Below are 24,409 nucleotides of genomic sequence, written 5' to 3'. Positions count from 1 at the left end.
AGACCTGTGTCTTGCCGGGAGTAGAATTGCCTCTTGTTTTACATACAGACCTGTGTCTTGCCTCTTGTTTTACATACAGACCTGTGTCTTGCCGGGAGTAGAATTGCCTCTTGTTTTACATACAGACCTGTGTCTTGCCGGGAGTAGAATTGCCTCTTGTTTTACATACAAACCAACAGACCTGTGTCTTGCCGGGAGTAGAATTGCCTCTTGTTTTACATACAAACCAACAGACCTGTGTCTTGCCGGGAGTAGAATTGCCTCTTGTAACCGATCCAGTAGGTTGTCGCGCTGCTTCGAGGATTTAGTGTAAATCTAGGACAGGAAAGAGTAGAGGCGTAAATAGAAGAGACACCCAAACAGTAGGAGTAGACCTGGTCCCACGTTCCTGTCCCTAGAGAACAAGAAAGGTTCTTACATTCAGTCTTTGTCCTTATCAAAAATGCCATTAAGGTATTTCCATCCTCCAATGATGTCATAAGTTTTTGCAAAAACTGTTATTAATTTAAATTCATACCCAAGATAGAACAATGTTTTTAAAAGAATGCTTTTCAATAGGTGTAATGATAAATATTGTTTAGATATAAAACTTTAAAATTGTTTTCATTATTTAATCAATTAATATTCAATCTTAGAAAAATTGTGACAAGGGCAATAAGTCCTTCTCAGATATCTTCATTCAGACATCTTCTTTATTGTACTTTTAAAGTAAAATAGTTTCCCTGATATTTACATTTCTAAATTATCTTAAGTAGCAAGTAATTTGGAACTCTTAGTATCAGAATTATACATTTGAACAAGTTAAAAAAAATGAAGATAATGAATCCAGTAAAAAGGCAATACGAGACAGAGCCAGTACAGGGGCTGTCGTGAACTCCAGAGGTTGGATCACGTACCTAGGACAAGAAAGCATCCCCTGTCGACTGATTACATCGGTGAACCGTGTAAACGAGGTAAATGGTCTAACAATTACAGGTATTATCAGTAAAATATCCAAACATATGTAACAGAATTTGCAGTGTCTTGATTCGATCTCATTGAAATACTAGCATATCAAGTCCATATATGAATGAAACTAGCTAGTAATTGATGGAACATCATCAATTTATATAAATATCGAATATAAGGACACAGATAGAGTTCTTCTCGTGTGAAAGCTTTCAATTCTGCTTTAGAGAAATGAAAAAATCAACTGATAGAAGGGCACAAATAGTGATTTGTGGTAGAAATAGTCACCAAAGACTACTTATAGATGCTGTTATAAGAAGGAACATTTTAATACATTTGTAGCATCTTCAGAATTTGTACGTTAAAAGAAGAAAACGCTTGTCGTGACTCCACATTAAGATACGGACATGTATATCGACGGCGTATTGTCAATCAACAATGGTTATTTCCAGTCTTATATAATTATGTTGATACGAAATACCCCGTGAACTTGAAATAAAAGATACTACAGAGTCCGACACATCCGTTTTATTTTTGGATATTTTACTTGAAAAGACATTAAGGGTAATCTACTCAAGTAACAGCCAAGATTTGTGATAAACGTGATGACTTTAACTTTTCAATCGTCAATTCCCCCTACTTCTGCAGTAGTATACCTTCATCACCTGTACACGGGATTATATCTCTCTTTTGATTCGATACGAAAGAGCATGCTCTAAGTATGAACAATTTCTAGAACGAGGTAAATTAATGACAAACAAGTTGATGAAACTAGAATGTTAGAAGTCACGTTTAAAGTCATCATTTTATGAGTTCTTTGATCGATGCAATGGCCTTGTCAGCAAATACAATTTCTCATTGAGTCAAATGCTGACTGATGTTTTTCATACTAATTGTTTGACCATTATTTATACACTGAATTGTTCGACTGATTTTTCCGTTATTTCCCGATCACGATAAGGAGAACACAGTGGGTGTGACTGGTCGGCACGGGATGCTCAACCTCCATGGCACCTGATCCAATACTTGATTTTTTGGAGGTCGTGTTTGCTCTGCTCCAAAGTATTGTTTGGACTTTGGGGCTTGACTGTTGTACGTTGTTTCCTTATATTTCACTTCTGAGTATTTAATATCGCAGTAATCAGGCAAGATTGATATATGAGGGTGTTTTGCCGCGTCACGAGAATTTCTTTTTTATCTCGACGTTTGTTCTATGAGCATTTAATTAATAATTCAACGCAAGTTTAAAGCCCGTCTGCCTTAAGTCTCCAATTAAAATATTTCTTTTTTAATATTTCGAAGTGTTTGTTACATCGTTACCTTAAAGGTGCATAGACACAGATCTGAAGTTAATATTTTCTGTATAATATCACGACTTATGTATTGTAATAGCATTTCACACGAAAATATATTAAAAACATTATTTCATCTAAAAGTTATTGAAACTTTAAATTTTTGGATGGCTTTGATTAATACGTGAATATTTGTCTATGCACCTTTAAAAAATCAAATACATGTATTATAAAAAAAATTCAAAGAATCAAAAAACAAATATTCACTTACCAGAAGAATTTGGGTTTTCACAAGTAAAGGGCGTATGGATGTCACACTGTCGTCCCTGGAGAACAGGGTTTCCATTCTCGTTGTCACACCTGGCCGTCAAACAATTACCATCAAACTGAGCGATACTCAACTGATTCATACCAGTGATACCAGGAACCACTGTGGGAAAAAAGTGTCCATTACCAATACTGTATTTCATAAACAAATAAACAAAACAATGAAAATTTGGTCTGAGAGAGATTCTTTGCATAACGATAGCTTATGAGTGTATAATTCCTCTTATATTAAAAGCTACCATAGGAAAACCTAGTAGTCATATTTTTCCTGTTTTATTGATAAATAGAAAAAATATGTCAGAAAGACACTAAGCAAAGACGATCACAGATATATCACAACCCTCGGTTTATGTATTACTTATGTTTGTCATGACGCTACCACTATACCAGCAAAGCTAGGTACATGTGAAAAAACATGGTTTATCAAAATATCTTAAATACCTATATGTTTTATTTGAAATGCCCTATATAAATATCCAATAGTCTGTCACTCAAGTCTGAAACTTTACTCTGTAGCCTATTAAAGGAACTACAGTGGACCTTCAGATATCCGGATGCCAGATAACCGGATGCTTCAGTATCTGGACGATTTTTCATCGGAACGGATTTTTTAAAATGTTATTTTGTCTTGTTAGACTGGTGATTCAGGTATCCGGACGCTTCACATATCCGGACAAATTAACTGGGAACCAAAGCGTCCGGATAAATGAGGGTCCACTGTACATGTACATAAATTGCAATCTTCAAAAAAGTAAACAAAGAAGGTGTCATAATTTGATTAGAACTTCAAGATTTGTTACAAAAGAAATAGCTGCAAATTGTATCTAGAAAAACGAAGAAGCAAGATTTAGATACAGTTCGCTGTCAACAATTTAACGAGCTGTGGTCTTAAACGCATCACATCTGAAAAACACTGAAGAAGCCCAAGATAAAAACATTTTGGGATAACAAACATTGGTAAGTCTTATAAATCCTGTACATGGACTAAAACACACACTGTCTTGAACCTCATGTGGAACACTAGTAAGCTGATTAGGATGAGTAATTGGTCACATTCACCGTAAGTTCTACCTAATGGACAGGTAATAAACGGAAAGTTAGTAGGTAAAGTCAGTATAAAAACAATGCCTTATGACGCTAAGAATTGGTTTGAAAATTTTCAGTCATTATACGACCCAACAACAGGATATCTTTGCAGGATCATTATGATGTCTACTAGTAAATGCAGGAATCTCACTTTAAACACTTTTGTTGAAAGCCTTGTGACATCAGCTGAGTTGTCAGTAGCTGTCCTGTTTTAAAAATTGATCGTTCTCAGAACAAGCTCTTGTGAATCAGTGAAACTTGTCAGATATAAATATATGCAGATGAGCGTCTTATTCAACATTCAAAAATAAGACTATCTAATCATGCTACAGATTTTGTTTAGCTTTTTGGTTGTCCATTTACGCAGTACAAGAGAAAGACGATTGCTTTTGTACATGACCAATCACAAGACATAAAAATTTCCAGGTTCCATTTTATTGAAGAAGATGTCTAAAATGTCAAGAATCCTTGTTTTTATCGTGATTATGAATTAAAAAAAAACACTGATCGATCTGAAAATAAAATCAACAAACAATACAAAACTGTGAATAGAGTTTAAATAACCTGAAATAAGGATTCACCAAAATACCAAATGTGTGATCAGATGTCTTTAAGGAATAATCATCCCTAACTGACCAGTCAGACCCACCTTGAGTCTGATACATTGATCACATACTCCAGTAGACGGAACATTCCGTCACGGTGAGTTTATATGAGTATTTATAAAATCAGTTTTGTTTAAGTCTATATACAAACCTAGGTGTGTTCTATCCACGTATAAGCTGACAATGCTCTGGTTGTTAGTTATCCCCCCGCACGTGTTGGGCGTCTCTGTGTTGTTACATCTTGTCCATACGGAGATTTGAGTTTTTCTGAACTGGATCGGGTTACTGTTGACTGCGGAGTCAGGAATACAAAGACACACCGCACCTCTCTGTGGAATACACAGAACAGTAAAATCATACCGTAGTAGTGCAAGGGGGTCAATATGAGACTAGCAACAAAAAAATATGAACATTCTCTAAATATTTTCTATTTATGTATTTCTAACGAAAACCGATTTTGATAAACTCTGAACTAGTTCGATTAGGTTATTTTAGTCCTCTGTATGAATTAAAGATTTCTTAGGAAATACAGGTAGTTAACTTCTGTCATCAATACAAAATAATACATGTATACATTAGTACAATGCATACTTTAAAGCAATATGAGCTACAAGTTTGACATGAGAAAATTATGTTGGAAATCAAATTTGTAATAAACTATTTTAATGACAGAAAAATAGACCATTTATAAACTCCTGTTGTTTATATTTGCGATGGAAGGACTTTTTATAATTAGCTCTAATTGAAGCAAAATGACATTACTGTCCTGTACATTATTGATTGCTTATATACTATATATTCGATTGTACAAATAATATTTCTTCTGAAAAAATTTAAATTTTCATTTTGGTTTTATTAATCATAAGGGTTTTAATTACATACAAAATAATCATAATGACACATTTTAACACCAAAATAATTTTTTTTCAAAAATGCAGCTCATATTGCCTAAATATTACCTTTACCGCGGAGTCTGACAAAATTGCCTCATATTTTGATATTCTATCAGAGACAGACTTTAATAGCATACTAGAAAACAGCTTTAAACTCAGCTTTTCTATTCTATGCTATTCATGTAGCAGTGTACCATAACCACATGCCTAGCTGGGGTTTCTCATTTGATATAAGTGTGGTGTTTCACGGAATCTACTTTTAAAGTTAAATCACTGCAGTTTTAAAATTCAGACAATCTAATTAAAATTAGATCCTTTACGCTTCTTTATTTTGTTATGTCGCTGTAAGCCTAACCCTAGCGACATAACAAAATAAAGGAGCGTAAAGGATCTAATTTTAATTAGATTGAAAATTCGGATGGACCGTTAATGTATTCAATTGTTGGATAAGAAATGTGCTGAAACATTGAGAACAGTGATAACCTACCAATAATTCTCGAGAGACTAAAAAATTATTCATCAGTAGTACAGGAGGCAAGCGATAGTCTAAAAGTGCATGTGTATGAATTTCTGAAAGGGATATACATGTAATTATATAATTTCAAATACAACAAAATCTAAAACAACCTGTGAAAATGCTGGATAGTTAGCAATTTGAATATTCAAATGGTGGACATTTGTGTCTTTATATTTTTTTCTAATACTGATTGAATGTGCTATGTATACTTAAACAAAGTATGTAGCTGCTTCATTATAATATGTTAATGCTGCCAAAGTTGCTTATAATCTGTAAAATAAATTATGTAAAATTTAATTTATCTCTTTCCAATTCTGTTGATTAAAAAAAGTGAAAGCAATAAATTAGTTCTTCTGCAGTCAACATTTTTCATTGTTGTATATCATTCAGTAGTTACTTATAATACAAGTACATACAGTAATGGCAAAGACGTGTGTTTGACACAGTTCCAGACAGGCCCCTGGACTCGGGTTGTCCATCTTGTGTGTACTCTGGGCTACCGATCTTACTGTGTTCTCGTAATCCCATCCTACAACACAGATACTGTATCGGATCAGTATCAAAAAAGATAACAGGTAATATCTAATTCAACAATAATTAAGCTCTGTATTTAGTCAGTCTTTCAACTCAAGGAGGGGGGTCATATAGATTGGCTTTATTGAATAAATACATGTAAGTATTTCAACAATTTGCAAGGAGTAAAAGGTTAAAGTTGTGTTTTAATTAGGGCTGGGATGATATATCGAGATATCGATATATCGTGATATATGTGAGGACGATACGCATTGAAGAAAATCGATATATACTATTTCACATTTGGGGTTTAATATATAAAATAAATAAGCAAATATAAATATAGATATGAAATAAATAATAATTAACACTACTTGAGTAAAATAATTTTGTTTTACAACATATAAACAACTATTTTGAATAAAGTATTCTTATTTGCAAAGAAATAATTTGCTTATTTGAATGCAAAAAAAGATTTTATAAGCAATTAAACATATCGTGATACATATCGTATCGTGGCTCAAATATCGTGATACGTATCGATATAGAAAAGGTTGTATCGTCCCAGCCCTAGTTTTAATAATTGAAAAAAATATATATAATTAAACACAAAAGGCTGGATACTTTTGTGTCAGGTATTTCTACCCTAAACTTACCCACCACCCCAATCCAATCCGACAGATACTGATGCATCCCTGTCCAGTACTCATTTTCTGGGAGGCCGCCAGATAAAAGCTGTTGAATTACTTCTTCTTCGCCGGCGATGGATCCATTTCTTTTCTGGCATTCTGTCCATCCCTCTTTCCAAGACATTGTTAGATTTAGACTGATAAACATCGTTTCTTCATCCTGACATTCACCTTCAAAATATATCATAAGTTCAATAATTATACCCCCGCTTGAAAAGCGGAAGGGTATATAGTAATCAGAATGTCCGGATGTCTGTTCTTCAGTTCGTCCGTCTGTTACGCTTTGGGGTACCCATCTCTTATCCACAACTCCTCTCGTACCACTGAATGAAATCATGTAATTGAATGAAATTTGATGAGACTTTCATTTAATCTTTGTTATATATTACAATGTGCACCCCTATTTTACTTTTTGATCCGAACATATTTGGGGTTTCCCTTACCAAAATATGGGCACTGCCATTATATTCATATGGTAGGCGGGTGCGGGGGGGGGGGTGTTATCATTTAAGTGAGCTCATTGTTCACAGTACCTCTAGTTAGTCAAGATATTGCAGCGAAATCTTTCGAATCTGACATGCACTATAACGTTTTGGGTAAGAATTTAATTTAAAAAAATTGAATTTTACGAAATAGGAAGATATAAATAAATTTCAAATATTGCTGTGTGGAGTTCGTTCATGGTCATTCTCATAATTTTATTAAACACAGGCGAATCGATAGATTCTTTTGACGATAAGATTTTAAACTTTTTAATGTTAATGCATTAAAGAATGACAGCATGTATTCAATGTTACCTCTTGTGCAACAAACTAAAAAAATATGCCATTTTCAGACCACAATTTAAGGCACACTGTATATATATACCCGACAATGTTTTATCTGAATCAGTATAAATTCTTTTGCTTATTCACCTAAAGGGATAATTATTATGTAAAATATTGCTAAATGTGAAAATACAACTATATAGAGCCTTTAGTTGAAAACATTTTGATCAATATAGGCCTAATTAATTATACCCCTCACTTGGGAGGGTATATAGTAATCCGGGTGTCCGTCCGTCTGTACGTCTGTTACGCTTTGGGGTATCCATCTCTTATCCGCAACTCCTCTTATGCCACTGAGTGAAAATTAATGAAACTTTCACAGAATCTTTATTACATATTGCCATTGTGCACCCCCATTTTACTTTTTGATCTGACACATATTTTGGGTTTCCCGTGATAGCAAAACATGGACACTGTCATTATACAGCTCATAAATATTGGAGGCGGGGGTATCATTTAATTCAAATTTAGTTACCGGGTATGAAACTTTTTAAGGACAGATGATACAAACAGACTTTAATTGTCAAAAAATTTGAAAATAACAACTTGAGTCATGTTTTAGTGCGTAAAATGAATAGGTTTCACCGCGTAGTTTTTATTTTATGTTATTTTTTCAAATTTTCTTTAAAATGGTATTTGAAGAGAGAGAGAGAGAGAATAGAGAGAGAGAGAGAGAGAATTAGGCCAAAAAATATATACTAATCTAGGCATCCATTTTTTGTTTTGTATCATCTGTCCTTAATACATTTAACACGATTAATTCAAAACAAGAGATGTCATTTTATCGGAAAATTTAAATGAATACTTAAAATGAGAGAGAGAGAGAGAGAGAGAGAGAGAATTACCTAACTGGAATATGCACAGGTTCATCCACAATAAGACAAAGTATTTTTTCATGATGACCGATCGGTGACCACTAGATATAACAATAATGTACACTAACGGATTGATTTCTGGACGAGGAAGAAAAGGATTACGGAAGGCGACAATTAGCTGGAGTTGGTACTCGGCCAACTTGTTTGTTTCGCCAGAGCTGGTCATCCTTGAAGTGGCCAGTAGTGAAGGAACGACAAAGTGCAGCCACTCGTGAATTTCAATTACACTTTTAAACATGACTAATGTATGTTTACAATCTTGTTTATTTATTTTCGTCTGTTTAAATAAAGATTCAATTAGTTTTATACCAGTCTGTACCATGATCTTGTTCTGTGTGCTCGGTCATCTGAGGAAAATTATCACATCCAGAGACCAGGAAGTTGAAATTAATAAAATCACCAGCTTCTATCACTGGAGAGAATTTACCCTTTTGGCCAAAACTGACCACATATTGTATGAATGCACATTGTTTGTATTCTCATAGATTTGATTGATTCTTTAAGTTTTTTGGGATAAAATTCCTAGAAAGGTACCCCCTTTTAAAACAGAACTTGGTTTGAGGTTTAAAGCTAATGTGTGTTTGTGTGTGTTCTTTAGATTTTAGAATTAATCTACAAACAAACCAATTTTTTATTTATATAAAATATTTTTATGTCATCACTTAGAAATTTTGATGGTAATGTGTATGTGTAATGTACTATATGACTCAGAAAACTGTATAATAAGTACACGATATTATAATAATTGTCGTATACTAATTATATAAATTTCATATAATTATCATTTAGTCAGCTTTACATGTTACTATAGGCCTCCTACACTTTACTCCATTCAATAGCCTAATACTATCTTCATCAGTTCATATCTCATAATGGTGTCGAATTTTATGAAAATTTTAAGGCACCCCCTCCCCCCCCCCCCCATAATTTTTTTTCGATATGTGCACTTTATCAGTGTATGACTGTGTCCCTCCATAATTCTGTCTGATGCTCCCCCCCTTTTTTTTTTTTTACTTTTCAAGGATTTTTTTTGGGTGTGTGTTTGGTAGAACCCCTACAACTTACACCCCTCCCCCATTGGAAAGTACTTCTCATCGGACTGTACTTTAAACTACATCAATAAGTCATAAAAACGCATTTGGGAATATATATTACATTAAAAGTATCAATTTTTTTTTATAATAGAATATTACATTCAATATTGAATACCCTCCGAGCTTCTTTATTCCTCATTCAATCATATGCATATTTGATGTATTCCTTTTAGGCAGGATTATTGTTAAAATGATTTATGTCAATTACTAATTGTATAATTGTTTTGCTCTCTTATCTTTTCCTTATTATTATAACAATCTCATACTTGTCTGTTATGGGCTCTAAATTAGTAATAAAATGTTCTGTTCTGCTCATTCAATCATTGGCTTATTCTTGATCACTCTTGATCTCTCTTTCACTCTGGACTTCTCTGTCACCCCTACCTTTTTCTTCTTTCCTCAATTTATCCTTTCTGTCCGTTTTTAAAATAGTCAATTGTTTTCATTATTTATCATTAAAAATATATTTCTACTGTTAAACATCTATAATAGACTTCTTGGTACGACATAACAACAAAAGAACTCATTTCTACGAACGAGTTAATATTGTCATAAAAAAGGGGCAGGTCCGAAAATGGCTGTCAAAATGAAGTTTCTGTGTTTGACATCCGTGCTATTTAGCTTTTTAGAGCATATCTATGTCATGGCAGATACTAAACCTGCTGAATTAGACCCAGCCATCGAAAAGGAAGAAGAGAGACAAGTTATAAAGACGCATAAAATCGACAGTTCCACCATTTTGATGTTACTCGGCCTGCTTCTTCTTACTATTCTTACAATCTGGTTCTTCAAATTCCGCCGGTTTCGATTCGTGCATGAATCGGGGTTGTCAATGATATACGGTAAAGTCTGCGTGTACAAGATTTAATTGATGTCTGTACATTGTATTCTTACACGTCCCGAAACAGCCATTTTACAAAATGTGTTGTACATTGTCATGTGATTTTTGCAGGAAATGTTGCGAAATGTCTCCACGTTTTGTGCTGCTGTAGTGCTCATTTTCTCAAAAGTTATCATTTTGGTTGTCATTTTTTTATGACAACTAATGTTTTAGAGAATCACAATGTCATGTGAATAAAAGGTGCAATTGTCATGTTTATATATTGTTTAGATCATGTGTTTTATTTCCATCATGATTGAAATAATGAAAGTCTAGTGTCATAAAAATTAAAAAAGTACAGTGATATTTTTTTTTAATTCATAACAGATGGATTTTTGAAATATGCTTAAAAAAATGATAAAGCACAGCAGACTTGTGTGAGGTTGGAAAAAGAATCGTTTTCAGAGTTATCCCATATTTTTTCAGTGCTCTTACATTGTTCCTTTTAAAAGGTAGCCAGAGAAAAAAAGTTAAATGTGAATCTATATGCTTTTTAATCTAATAGGAAATTACTGTTTGGAAATTTTTCAAATTTAAGTGGGAAAAATGTACCCTTTTGAACTGGGAATGGGGACACAATAAGGCAGTGGACATCCCTGAATTTCAGACAGGGCCCGTTTTTGTGGGGAGGAGGGGGATTTGGGATTGTTGCGGTAAAGAACCCATGCCTTAATAGACAAATCTGTGATAAATTCATCGTGCTGTGAGTTATTATCAGTTTCAGCCATATACAGTTAGAATTGAAAACTTGAATACATTAATTACCCAGGTCATTAAAAAAAGTTATAAGATAAAAAAGTTATGAGATAATCTACACCTGTAAATATTGCACTTTGTAATGAACATAGTATTAAAGTTATTTTAAAATGGATAATATAAGTGTTGTGCATTCTATTTATTGGCATTTTTTATCTGAAAAAGTGGCATAGCAGGGAAATAGACATTTTGACCTTAATTAGAAGGGAGGTGCAAATTTTTAATAAGGACATTTTTTTACTTAAATTGTGCTGCATGCAAGAAATGTTAAGCCCTGTTATATATGACCATGTAGCTTCCTAGAATATGTTTTTAAACTATTCATTTTATCAAATCCTTTTTCAGCAGCACTCATTTATTCTTTTTCTTTTTGAAAGGAATGATTGTTGGAGTCATAATTAGATATGCAAATCCCGATCAAGAAACAACACCACCACATGTGAAGATTATCAACAGTGGTAATGTATCGTACACGGCTAACAAAGCCCCGGAGTCGGTGCTTCTGGATCTGGCCGACAGGAATAGGAGCGTTACTGTACAGTACAACATCTGGGGGGAGGTCAGCGAACAGGAAACAAAAATGTCACAACTCATAATGGCTGTAAGTCACATGAAGAAACCTGTCGTAACTGGTAGTCAATAAGACATCATGTGATAAGTGATGTTGCATCATCATAAAATCATGCTTGTTACAGTGACTTATTTATTCATCCTGTTTGTATCCTCCTATTTTATATTATAATGGCTTTGAATGGGGTTGATTTCCATATTATAGGTCAACTTGGTGAATGTCAAGGTCACATATTTATTTCAATTCAGTACTTAAATTTTGTGATACATTTAAGATTGATAAAGTATAGCTTCTTTGTATTCCTTTTTTCTGGGTAAATTGATTTATCTTTGAAGCAGATCTTAGAATTATTTTCAAGTCATCAAGATGAAGAAAACTTATAAGCAAGTGTGGTTCTTTATAACTGTGATAATGATATTATTATCAATTCATAAATTTTAGGTGACTTTTGATCCAGAATTATTCTTCAATGTCCTGCTGCCCTTCATTATATTTGAAGCAGGGTACAGTATGAAGAGGGTAAGATGTTGTACTATTGTTCACATAACTTTACATGTAAGTTTCGTGTTTTTCTAGGTAGAGTAAAAAAAGGAAACAAAAAGAAACAAAATAAAACAAAAGTATTTGTTCTCTCAATGTTCTACCAAAGGTGATATTTTAATTGAGATTTTGTTTACCTCGGAAAAAAAGATCATTTACCACTTTAGCTTTGGAGGTTGTGAGGTTATCTAGAAATGCAGTTTCTATTGTTTCTGATGCATTCATTTTATCAATAGTTCATGTGTCATTCATTTTAAAATTTATTTTGATAAAATTTCAATTGTTACATGTATGTTACACATGATTCTTAGTAAACAAATCAAATGTTTCATCATTTTGTAATTTTCTCTTTTGCAGCGGCATTTTTTCCGAAATTTAGGTTCAATCATGACATTTGCTTTCATTGGTACGACCATTTCCTGTGTAGTTGTAGGGTGAGTACTTCATTGATAAAGCTGGAGTAAAGTAAACACCATGTGACTTTCTTGTAAAAATTAAATGTTGCAATTAAATTGGTGATGTACAATTATTGACATTAAATTGAAATTGTAAAGGAAATTTAGTTTAAATGAGCTTGTCATTAATAATAATTCCAATCCATGCAGATTTATTAGTTTTTAATTTCCCTCAAGTATTAACACACGTAGATGAAAGTTTCCAGATAAATCTTTGATAGTGTTCACATTAAATACATTGCCAGAGATCATCAGATAAAAAACTCCATATGTTATTTCTCTTAAAGCAGTACATTTGGGGGGATCTCAGTCAGTAGTGTTATGATGCACTGTGAAATCACCAATTTCGTGGGGGCTTAATTTTCGTTGTTTTTCAAGGTAATGAGAGACCCATGAATTTAAGACCACCACAATATGTTAAATTTGATATGTATTACTACTACATATTTCTCCAACCACAAAATTAAATCCCTGTATTTTTTCCTCAAACCTTGAAAATATGACCCCTCGAAATATGTGATTCTACAGTATGTCCTTTAAGACAAAAAACGTAGAGATTACTTCATGTATTTTATGATCCTTGACAATGTATTGATGTATAGATATGTATTGATTAAGTTATGTTCTCCTTGTAGTGGAATCATGTATGGAGTGACTCGTCTTATGCAGCTGACCTCCTTCACACTAAATGACTGTTTCTTTTTTGGAGCTATAATCTCAGCCACCGATCCAGGTAACAAACTTACATCAGAGAGAATTTTATTGTTTAGGAGGGGCTGTTTATTTAAACCTCAGGTGTGGAAAAGAAAAACTTAGCAAATTAAAAATCAAAACAAGATTTTTTTTCTATTAATCAGTTGAAGATTTTTAAAAATCGATGTGAAGATGCAATGTCATTTATTGCATAAATGTTAAAATGTAACTACAGCCTAAAGGTACCATCTTGTTTCAGTGACTGTGCTGGCAATCTTTAGTGATCTGAAAGCTGATGTAGATCTGTTTGCCTTTATTTTTGGTGAAAGTGTGTTAAATGATGCCGTTGCCATAGTTCTTTCAGGGTAAGTGAAATTCTGATGACTTCAAACATGTTTTAAACATTGAGAAACTGAGTTAAAGGACTTAAATGTAGAAAAAAATTGTTGCAGACAAATATTTAAATAAAAAGAAAAAGTATTAAAGTAAATTTTATCCAAAATATCTGAGTTACAAACTTTATTTACTGTAGAAGCACAAATTTTCGTGGGCATAAAATTTCGTTGTTTTGTCATCAAAAATAATTTCGTGTGCATTTAATTTCATTGTTTTAAAACTAAGCCTATTCAAGATATAGTCAGATAAAATTTCGTGTGGGATTTAATTTCGTTGAAGTTTGTTAACAACGAAATAAACAAAAATTAATCCCCCACGAATATTTGTGCTTTTACAGTATATACATTGAAAGCTACTATGTATAATGGTTAAATAGTATTGGTTGCATTACATGGTTTAAGAATGATCTATAAAGATTGTAGAAATTATCCAAATTTGATTTTTTTTCCCTGCAGGGCAGTAGACAATTACGGCTCCTCAGCTTCTAAATCGGGGGAATCCCAGGGGTTTAGTGCCCACGCCTTCTTCTCGTCCCTCGGGAATTTTGTGGGGATATTTGCTGGAGCGTTTGCAATAGGATCTCTGATAGGATGTGTCACAAGCCTTATATCCTTTATTGTCTTGGATAATGTTCCTTATTTTATCATCTCTAAATTGTTTATTTTCATAATCTAAACCAACTTTTATTCCATGCAAGAAATATCCACAAGTTTCAAGTCCAACTTAAACTCACAAATATTAACCACAGTGAAGAAAATATGTTGCTTTGTATTTGAATGTAGAGAATCTTTACCTCAGTCACAAAAATTATTCATTGTGGATTGAGTGATGGTTCTGCAATACCACAGTAATTTAGATACATTGGTGAGATACATGTAAATAGTATGCAAGATGCATAATTCTTGCCATTCCCTTAGTGTCAGAGTAAAATGTAATGTGTAATGTGTAAATGTTATCAATTATAACCTTTTCTGTTGTGAAATGTTAAACCTTCACTCTTTTTCTGTATGAATTATTACTCCTTAACATACGTACTTGACAAAATTCACAAAGATTCGGGATTTTCCCTTGCTGGAGACAGCCATGTTTTTTCTGATGTCATACATGTCATTCCAGGCGTGTGAAGCTGCAGGTCTTACGGGTAAGAATAATCTGTCACCAGTCACCACAAATCTTATTTTGATTGTCTTGTATATTTCTAAATCAATTATTTTAAATATGGGCCTCGGATTCTGTATCATTATTTAATTAAGTAGTACTGATATACATGTATTTAGCAGCCTGCATGATTTCTTTCCTTGGACTTAATTATGATCACTACAAAGATATACTGTATGCATAATCATGTGATTAGATTTGCACTTACTGAAATAAATGCTGTTTAAATTGCTTGTAAGACATGCTGTCAAGCAGATTTTATTTTATCAATAGTACTTTTTAAAAAAAATTCTGAGAAACTGCCTCTAGCTTTTCTTTTATCACTTTGTTTTGTTTGTTTTTTGCAGGCATTGTAGCAGTGTTATTCTGTGGGATTACACAAGCCCATTACACTTATAATAATCTCTCCATAGAGTCCAAAATCAGGACCAAACAGGTCTGTCTGTCTCTTTGTGAGGCTTTTATCTGTTACATCTGTAAATATACAAAGTCATAACCTTGCAGAATATGAATGTCAAAATTGAAATTGTATTATTTCTCATCTTTTTCAGCTGTTTGAATTAATGAATTTCCTGGCAGAAAATTTTGTTTTTCTGTACATTGGAGTAGCAGTGTTCACATTTCACTCACAAGAGTGGAACATATTCTTTATTTTATCAGCCATTGTATCCTTTGATTATTGACTTTTATTGGTATAATTCAAGGACTTTTGTATACATGTATATTTTAACATGTACTCACTGATCAACTTCAAGCAGACACATACACAGTACACTTTCTTCACACTAATGATTTTGTCACAGATTTTATAGGGTATACTTCATGAAAGAAGTGTTTTGTAAGTTTACTTGTTTGTACCAGAGGATAACATTTTTCACTGAACTGTTCATAATGAGCAACTAACACAGGAAACACAGACAGATAGACAATTGTGATCCTTAACTCTACCCAGCTGGCTGTTTTTATTGCTAGGTTTTTTAATATTTATCCATTATCACTGTTACTAAATCTAGGAAGAAAAAACAAAATCAGCAGACCATTCATGCATATGATGATGTTTTCTGGTGAGTAGCATCTGAATTACTGTTAACACATGTGACCATGACCTTCACACCTGTTCTTTTTACGGATGATTAATTTCTTTACCAGGATTAAGGGGTGCCATAGCATTCGCCCTTGCTATTAGGAACACATCAACAGAAGCCCGTAAATTGATGGTGTCTGCCACTATGATAATAGTCATAATAACGGTGATACTTGGTGGGGGTCTGACCACACCCATGTTAGGATGGCTGCAGATCAGGTGAGAATTGAGATTCAGTCAGGGTTTTACATGAAATGTAAGTTTTTGAAGATACTGCATAAAAGTTCAAAAAAATCCCGTTCAAAGGAATTGCTTTTTAAAATATACAGTAAAACTTGTTTAGTACAAACACGGATATTGCGAGTTTGTGGATATAGCGAATTTATCTTGGATCCCCGCTATATATTAAATTTAAGGAATTTCTTATATGGATATAACGAATTACAGATATAGTGAAGTAATTTCATAGGTCCCAGTGACTTAGTTATAAACAAGTTTTTCTGTATCAAAAAATTCATGTGACAGTCAAAAATATCATAGTTATATGAAATGTATTCTGTTTGAGGATATTGCATAAAGTTCAAAACTGAACCATATATCATTTGAAGTAACCATTTCACCAGTTCAAAGAAATTGCTTTAAATATTGCTTTAAAAAACATAAATCACAAATGTATACCTTGAGTTCACAAATTATCGTTACAGAGTGGGAGTTGAAGATGAGAAGGAGATGACAAATTTTGCTGGACCTTCTGGGGTAAGCTTCTCACACACAGCCTCGCACACACACACACCTCTTATCTCTATCTCTCTTGCCTGGTTGTTGATGAATCACTTATGACATTAATGCAGAAAGTAAATCATTCTCTGAAATATTTTTCAATAGATCTGTTGAGCAGTCATTTTCTTTTAAATACTGATAGAGTTATACACTTACCAAGCATTATTTTTTCATGCTTATCAGCCTGAGAATGGAACAGTTAGTATATAGTATATGTAGACTAGGAATTTATTGATCCCGGTGGATTTATGATCAATTTTTTTCCACTCAGTTTCATTCTGATATTCTTTTAAAGCATGCAGATTTATTAAAGTACATTTCTTATGTATAATTTTAATATTCATTTCAGTTTGATTCATTCACATAAAAACTTTGATTATATTTAGCTGAAGAAAATTTCAATCCATATGGCTGTCCTGCTTTTCCGCGATTTTATTTTCGCAACCTGTCCACTTTCCCTGACTTTTTCATATTACTTTTCCATGATTGATTTCTACTATATGTGAAACATTGCCTCCCTAATTTGATTCCTCCTTTCCGTGATTTATATGGTCATGATTAGTGCTTAGGTTTATATGGTTGCTAATATTTACTTTTATTTCCCCCAGAGTTCTATATTGGTTAGAGAGTTCTCACTTACCGTTACACTTAAAAATCACATAAATTTTGTATTTAACACTGGTCAGTGTTATGTTTAAGATGTTATGGAAGAAACAAATCATGGTTATGACTAATATACCAGTATAATTTTTTAAGGTCTCTGCAGTCTGTTGGTCGGTCTGTCGGTCAATTTAGTTTCCGTTCATTTTCTTCACAACTGTTGCACATACTGAAATGAAATTTGGTATACAGATACATCAGGTGAATATCTAGGCCAAATTCTGTTTTGGATAAGAGTTATGCCCCTGACAAAATATGCCAATTTGTTCTGTGGATATTTTAGTATCTAGACCTTGTTTTTAATCTTTGTTTTTATCATTGTTAAGTTAACAGTGGTCAACAGGTTATAGCTGGTTAATGGAAGAGACTGTTGCATATGAAAATAAGACACAGAAAAGGAAAATATGTAATCGCGGAAAAGCAGTGTCAAATAGCGGAAAAGTGAAACTTTTTTTAAAATAGTATATATTTCTGAAAGAGGTGCAAGATAATAATGATATACAAAATCAGAGTGTGTATGGCATCTTTTCATGGATATTTGACCCTACATGTAACTTAGTTACTAGAGGAGGATTTTCGTATTCCACTAACAGAAAGAGAGTAGGTCAACTTTGATGGACAATTTGGTATATGGGGTATTTTGTTTATCTTGTCCTAGAGTATATTTCAGATATATCACACTTTTATAAGGATTCAGTTCTATAAAATCACATTAGTATGAGTTGTTCATTTTTTTTACTGGGCTGTAGAAAAAAAAATGGCAGAGACAATACAGTACAATGGAAAACATGAAAGATGATGCCCAGCCTCCCACGGTGCGTTCAGCTTGTCACGGCTTGCCGCATGATCTTATTTCTTCTCTGTTTTAGTCAGAGTTATCTTCTGTTTCTTTTTTCCTTTTTGGTGAATTTGATTTCAGTTTTAGAGGCTCTCATGTTATAAACAATGCATAAATACATGTCATAAAAAAATTCAGACACACAGTGTCTCCAAGACTTCAAAAACAAGTTTTGTACACTCACATTTTATGGCTTTTCAAGGAAAGGATTCTGTAAAGACCTCTAGCTATGAATTATTATACAGGAATGTATTCTGAAAAATAGTCAAGTGACTGAAACCAAATTCACAGTTTTATAATATAGCATGTTTATTAGAATAATCCAATATTCTGATTTGATGCATGTTTTGTATTATTTTATTCCTGGGACTTTTTGGTGCATTTAGCATGATCGTGCCTATCACTATCAAGAATTTCTGAATCAATGTATATTAATAAGGCTTACTTGTACTTTATATATTGTGAGCTGATGTGGACCATTCCATAGTATGCTTCACACATCAAATGTCGGTGAATTACCTGTATGTCAAAGAAAAGTATTATACATAATCATCAAGAAAGCAACTATAAATCCAAAAGTTCACAATTTTTTAATCCAATCTTTTTGCTGTAAATTGTTTTCAGAATTTATGAGATTCAACCATCAATCATCTATTTTTTTTTACCATTTTCAGTACTAATTTTTCTTTCTGCAACAGACTTGTCAAATTTAAAACCAAAAGAGAAACAAACTTCTTTTTAACTTTAAGGTCAGAAGATACTTTCCTCAAATATCTGTTTTGTATACTTTTATTATGTATGATAAATTTTCAAATGTCTGGTAAGTACCTCAATTTTGTGTGAGTAAACATATTAAAGTAACAATACTTCAATGACAAAATCTTGGAAAAGATATATATATTATTGAGGAACGTATCAGCAGTCCTTAAATTGTTACACAAAAGGAAAAACTGGTTTTTGTTTTACCTTAAAATATTGTTTACTACATAAAGCTTTACTAAACAAGATGTGTTTTTGAAACACTGATGCTCACATAAGGCAACATAGCAAAGGTTAAACTTTTCTTACATCAGTAAGCAAATTTAATACCACAGTATATTGGTATCCAAAGTAGGGTATTCTCACTGGAAATACAATTGTGAAATATGAAAGTAGGCCAAGGTTAATTTTTTTTTCATCAGTATGGAAGTCTCCAAGGTCAAAGTAATTAGTATCCAATGAAAGGTCTTGCCACAAAGAATACATATGTGAAGTATGGAAGGCTTAGCCCTAACCCTTTAAAAGTTATGGCCAAGGTTACTGATTTTGAAAAGTAGGTCAAACTCCAAGGTCAAGGTCAAAGGGTCATAATTCTTGATATCAAATGAAAGGTCTTGTCACAAGGATTACATATGTAAAGTATGAAAGCCCTATCCCTTTTCATTCAAAAGTTATGGCCAAGGTTAAAGTTTTTTCACAAGGACTGAAACCTCCAAGGTCAAAAGGTCATGGTTGTTGGTATCCAATAAAAGCTCTTTCCACAAAGAATATATAAGTGAAATATAAATTTCCTGGTATCTACTGTTCAAAAGATTTAGCCAAAGTAAAAGTTTGGAATTTTTGTGTTAAAGTGGGTCAAACTTCAAGGTCAAAAGGTCAAATTTGGTGGTTCCCAAAGAAAGATCTTGTCACAAGGAATATACATGTGAAATATGAAAGTCATAGGTCGACTAAATCAAAAGTTATGGGCAAGGTTAAAGTTTTTGTGGACAAACAGACGGACGGAGAGACAGACAGATGGACACGACAAAAACTATATTCCCCCGCAACTTTGTTTACGGGGGCGTAAAAAAGACTCTAACATTTCCAAATTAGTTTTTTACTGAACGGTTCCAAGTAAAACCAACTCCAATGTTGGACTGCTGAGAGATATATTGGATGGATAAGACATTTTTACAACACACTGTTGGCAAGGTCAGCCAATATTATTTTGGACAGATGTGGAACTTACTAAAATAAATCCACAGTTTGGATAAATGCAATACATCATTCATCACAAGCATGGAAGCCAGCACAAGATATCTCAAAATTAGCAGTCAAGCATTGAATATGTTTTCAAGCAAATTGCTTTTTTCCAAACCCTTGAACTAAACTGTTTGCCTTTAACTTATTGCCTCAAACAGTTTGATACTCAGATCCAACAAATTGCATGTACTACTTGAACCCAGTCAATAAAAGTACATGTACATGTATAATATTGACTTTGTTACAGAAATTAAGAAACTGTAACTATAGTTGTCAGGTACCATAAATTTTTTAGTGCAGATGAAACTCACAGAAGTTTATAAATGTAAATATGTCTTGATTCTAAACTTAACTGGTCTGGGTTTTTTTTTTTTTTCACTTAGAAATTGTATAAAAAGATTTTTGTTTTAAAAATCTGTCCATTATTTGATAAGTTAGCTTTGAGAGGTATAATCTTGTAAATATAGTCATAGAGGTCACTTAGACTGCAGCTTTTACAGACACTAGGCTGTGTTTGTAGTGTGTGAACACTTCACATTTTGTTTTCTAGCGGGAAGATAACAACTCACAACAAGCTTTACCTTTGTTAAAGGTATATCTGAATCATGTTTGTCTGTAGAATTTACCCTCATAGATTACTTTTTTTTGTGTTCCTAAAATTTTTAACTCACACGTCGGGCATTCATTCATGCATTTACATTACTGTTACAGCTTTTTTGACTTGCCAAAGCCAAAGATGATCAAAATTTGTTTATTGTTGTCATTATCAATGTTTGCGTGAAGTTAAGGCTAAATATGGGCGTTTCTATGCAAATGAGCTAATAAAAATGCAAAAGATGTATATTTGGTATACAAAGAAAGTTCAAATTGATTTTCTACGTCATTCAGTACAGCATGTTAAAGTTAATACACATTATACTATACTGTCTTTATACCAATACAAATTTCAAGGTAAAACACATCAAAAAAATAATCATTTACGGATTATTTAATCATTATTCGTTGCAAATACCAAATTAGAAGACAGTTATTCCCTAATTCTAATGCAGTCATTGCATTTTGTTACGTCTTATTTTGTTGCATTTTGTTATATGGAATATGTCATGAAGCATTTTGTTTTTGTGTCACTCTTTTATCACTTCACAATGAAAAGTTACAAACAGCGAAGTATCATGACTAGCTTTCGACTGAGGGATTAGCTAAAAAAAACTAACGCATGGGGATTAGCCGATTCACAGTGATTTCTAGGGAATTGTTCAAATCTAATCACTTAATTTTATATTAGAGAAAAATCAGTAGAGGTATTATAATACACATTATGACTTCTTATTATGACATCATTGTTCTTTCCCATTCAAGGTAATAAAACACATCAACAAAACAATATCGATAAAAACCCAGGATATATACCGTGTGGAAATTTTAGCGAGACACAAATTTAGCGATTTCTGCCTGAAATATGGTATTTTATTTTCAGCGAGAAGTAAATTTAGCGATTTAAAAATGCTAACTAAAGAAACTATTGCAAATAATACGCAATTAATTTTTAGCGATATTCAATTTTAGTGGTGTCAGCACCCTAGCTAATAATGCCAAAATTAAATCTTCGCTAAAAAATCTACTTATATGGTACATGAATCTTTTTCTAAAAAAAACAGGTAGTGTATATATGTCTGTTTAAATCATGATCCTTGGGGATAGGGTAAAGACACCATTGACAATCAAAGTTTTACAGAGGATTACTTAGGAAAACGTTTTTAAAAAACTATCATAAAAAAAAAGCCATGAATAATCATTTTTAAATGGAAGCATCCACAGGTCGTGTAGATTCAAGTTGTTCAAAACATGATCTCAGGTGGTTTAATCATGACACCTGGGTGTAAGGTAGGGCTACAATTGGCAATCAAATTTTTACATGTAGGAAAAAGAAAACTATTGAAGAATAAGAAAGGCCATAGTTAATCTGGTGAGCACTGTGGCCCATGGGCTTCCTATTTTTTACTCATTTGGATGCAATTTGAGTTGTCATTGACTTTTGTTTCATTTGGTTTGTTGCTTGGACTTCTTTAATATTAGGTTTAGTTTTCAATTTTTTTTTTTATATACAGTTATGCCATTCTTTTTAATCATTTTCTGTTTAGACTGTGTAGCTTGTAACCTGAACTGCTGCAAAAGAAGTCATTTTTAGATATTTAGAATTACACATCTTTTTTTTTAATTCATACACACGTACCTGTTTTTCTTTTTGTATTTATGTTGCCATAGAAATTATGAATTATAATCATAAACAATATCAAAACACAGCGAGGAATCAGTGATAGACTATGGAATGGTAAACATCATTTATCAAAAGTGTTATAAATGTATCTGTATAAACAGCTAGTCTTTGTTATTTGTTATAAAGTATGTCATGATGATTACATATATATACAAACTTTTATCTACTAATTAATTTTTTAAATCATCTTATTCAGCCAACATGAATCAATTTTTCATCTGATGCAACATGAAAGCAACATGTATATTTTAAAATCGATATTATTTTTCAGTTTATCTTAATGCATGATGTGAAAAAAAACAACACAATTTTACTTTCACTTTATCAGTTATACAATGCTGTACTAACACAGCCCGTGACTAATTTGCTTCTATAGTTACAATACAGGCATGCTGGTTATTACTCTAGGTTACATGTAAGTAACAGTCATATACATCTATCCCTGCACAAAGTGGCACTGTAAGAAAAAAAATATTGGTGATGGCAACCCCACATATCCGCTTTGCTTCTCCCTTTTTATAAGATTGACAGACTAATTTAACACAGTTTCATCTAAAATAAAAAGAGTCAAAAAAAATTACATGAAAGATTTAGATTCATAATTCTTATTTCATGCATACAAAGTTAATTGTGGTTCTGATCATAAGATAAATGTGCAATGCAAGCTATTAGTGTTCCTGAGGAAAACTGCAATTGTCCAGTTTGCTTTCAAATATTCAATACAATGAGCTTAAACCATAAACCCAGCACATAAAATAGCTGCTTGTTTAAAATGTCACATGAAGATAATATTGAGGTGTGAATACGTCTTTACCAGAATCATGACTTTGTGACATGTACAGCTCTATTTTGTGACCTCTTTTATATTACTTCTATATTTTAATTTTCAGGGCAATGCTGATGAAACAGAAACTAAAAAGAAAGACAAAGCCTATCTAGTGGGGAAATGGCATCATTTTGATGTCAGGTATTTCATTTGATGCAAAGGATACAGAATCTCTTTACTTTCATATGAATATATGGAATTCAAAGATTACGATTATATTGCTAACTATTTCTATACATAAAATGTACACATTCATCTACTCTGAAGCGACATTAATTTTATTTTTATTTTCAGGATATTAAAACCATTTTTAACCCACAGCCGTCCCACGTTGATGGAAACTCTACCTGCCTGTTGTATGCCCCTCGCCAGATTATTAACTACAGAGGAACAAATGTTGGAGGTGAAATATCATGTTTTAACACCTAGAACCCACAAACATTAAAAAATAACAACGAGAAAAGGTTTCTGAGGAAAAATATTTAATAGCTTTTCCTGAGAAGTTTTTTTTATATTTGTAGGGCAAGTCACATATTGAGGAGGATTCGGATACAGACATGATCATTGACCACAGGGAGCTGTCTATAGGGGAGGGGAGCAGTAACAACGTCAGCGCCGTCACCACCCCCCAACCAGGCTTCCAGGAAGTCCAGATCCACAACCCAGCCAATCAGGTAAGGAGATTTAAAACAATGCCTACAATAGAGTAGCTATCACAGGTAGAAATTCAAAATAGCTTATAGCTTTATGTAGAAGTGATATTTGATGCAGATAATTTATAGCTTTATGTAGAATTGATATTTGATATAGATATTTTTCTTATA

General features: G+C 32.8%; 2 protein-coding genes across 2 annotated transcripts in view; one reads left to right on the top strand and one right to left on the bottom strand.

Annotated features, from left to right (window-relative positions):
• Window positions 1–65: 65 nt before the first annotated feature.
• LOC134237297 (uncharacterized) lies at window positions 66–8,802 on the bottom strand. The gene is made up of 6 exons (XM_062719393.1): window positions 8,543–8,802; window positions 6,838–7,041; window positions 6,085–6,197; window positions 4,410–4,587; window positions 2,512–2,670; window positions 66–394 (listed from the first exon to the last, which is right to left on the bottom strand). The coding sequence occupies exons 1-6, from the start codon at window positions 8,736–8,738 to the stop codon at window positions 216–218; spliced, it is 1,029 nt and encodes a 342-aa protein (XP_062575377.1). The 5' UTR covers window positions 8,739–8,802; the 3' UTR covers window positions 66–215.
• A 1,430-nt stretch (window positions 8,803–10,232) lies between these two features.
• LOC134237295 (sodium/hydrogen exchanger 9-like) overlaps window positions 10,233–24,409 on the top strand; it is a 25,355-nt gene continuing 11,178 nt past the window's right edge. The window contains exons 1-18 of the mRNA XM_062719391.1: window positions 10,233–10,508; window positions 11,680–11,903; window positions 12,315–12,392; window positions 12,771–12,847; window positions 13,504–13,601; window positions 13,821–13,926; window positions 14,413–14,563; window positions 14,993–15,098; window positions 15,463–15,551; window positions 15,667–15,780; window positions 16,068–16,179; window positions 16,265–16,418; window positions 16,904–16,955; window positions 18,389–18,454; window positions 21,032–21,073; window positions 23,650–23,726; window positions 23,880–23,988; window positions 24,107–24,259. Coding sequence (XP_062575375.1) covers window positions 10,241–10,508; window positions 11,680–11,903; window positions 12,315–12,392; window positions 12,771–12,847; window positions 13,504–13,601; window positions 13,821–13,926; window positions 14,413–14,563; window positions 14,993–15,098; window positions 15,463–15,551; window positions 15,667–15,780; window positions 16,068–16,179; window positions 16,265–16,418; window positions 16,904–16,955; window positions 18,389–18,454; window positions 21,032–21,073; window positions 23,650–23,726; window positions 23,880–23,988; window positions 24,107–24,259 — 2,076 coding nt within the window. The 5' untranslated portion in view covers window positions 10,233–10,240. The remainder of the gene's footprint in view (window positions 10,509–11,679; window positions 11,904–12,314; window positions 12,393–12,770; window positions 12,848–13,503; window positions 13,602–13,820; window positions 13,927–14,412; window positions 14,564–14,992; window positions 15,099–15,462; window positions 15,552–15,666; window positions 15,781–16,067; window positions 16,180–16,264; window positions 16,419–16,903; window positions 16,956–18,388; window positions 18,455–21,031; window positions 21,074–23,649; window positions 23,727–23,879; window positions 23,989–24,106; window positions 24,260–24,409) is intronic.

Source organism: Saccostrea cucullata, unplaced genomic scaffold, assembly GCF_032062105.1.
Source record: "Saccostrea cucullata isolate Sc308-1 unplaced genomic scaffold, CSIRO_AGI_Scuc_v1 ctg3452, whole genome shotgun sequence".
Lineage (NCBI taxonomy): Eukaryota > Metazoa > Mollusca > Bivalvia > Ostreida > Ostreidae > Saccostrea > Saccostrea cuccullata.
This window is presented reverse-complemented; position numbering and strand designations above follow the sequence as displayed.

Excerpts from the sequence above, each read along its gene's own strand:
- LOC134237297 (XM_062719393.1), bottom strand. The coding sequence starts at position 8,738 with ATGACCAGCTCTGGCGAAACAAACAAGTTGGCCGAGTACCAACTCCAG. Across the intron at positions 7,042-8,542 it reads CCTGTGCATATTCCAGTTAG|GTGAATGTCAGGATGAAGAA; the intron begins GTAATTCTCTCT and ends TATATTTTGAAG. Across the intron at positions 4,588-6,084 it reads CACACGTCTTTGCCATTACT|AGAGGTGCGGTGTGTCTTTG; the intron begins GTATGTACTTGT and ends TGTATTCCACAG.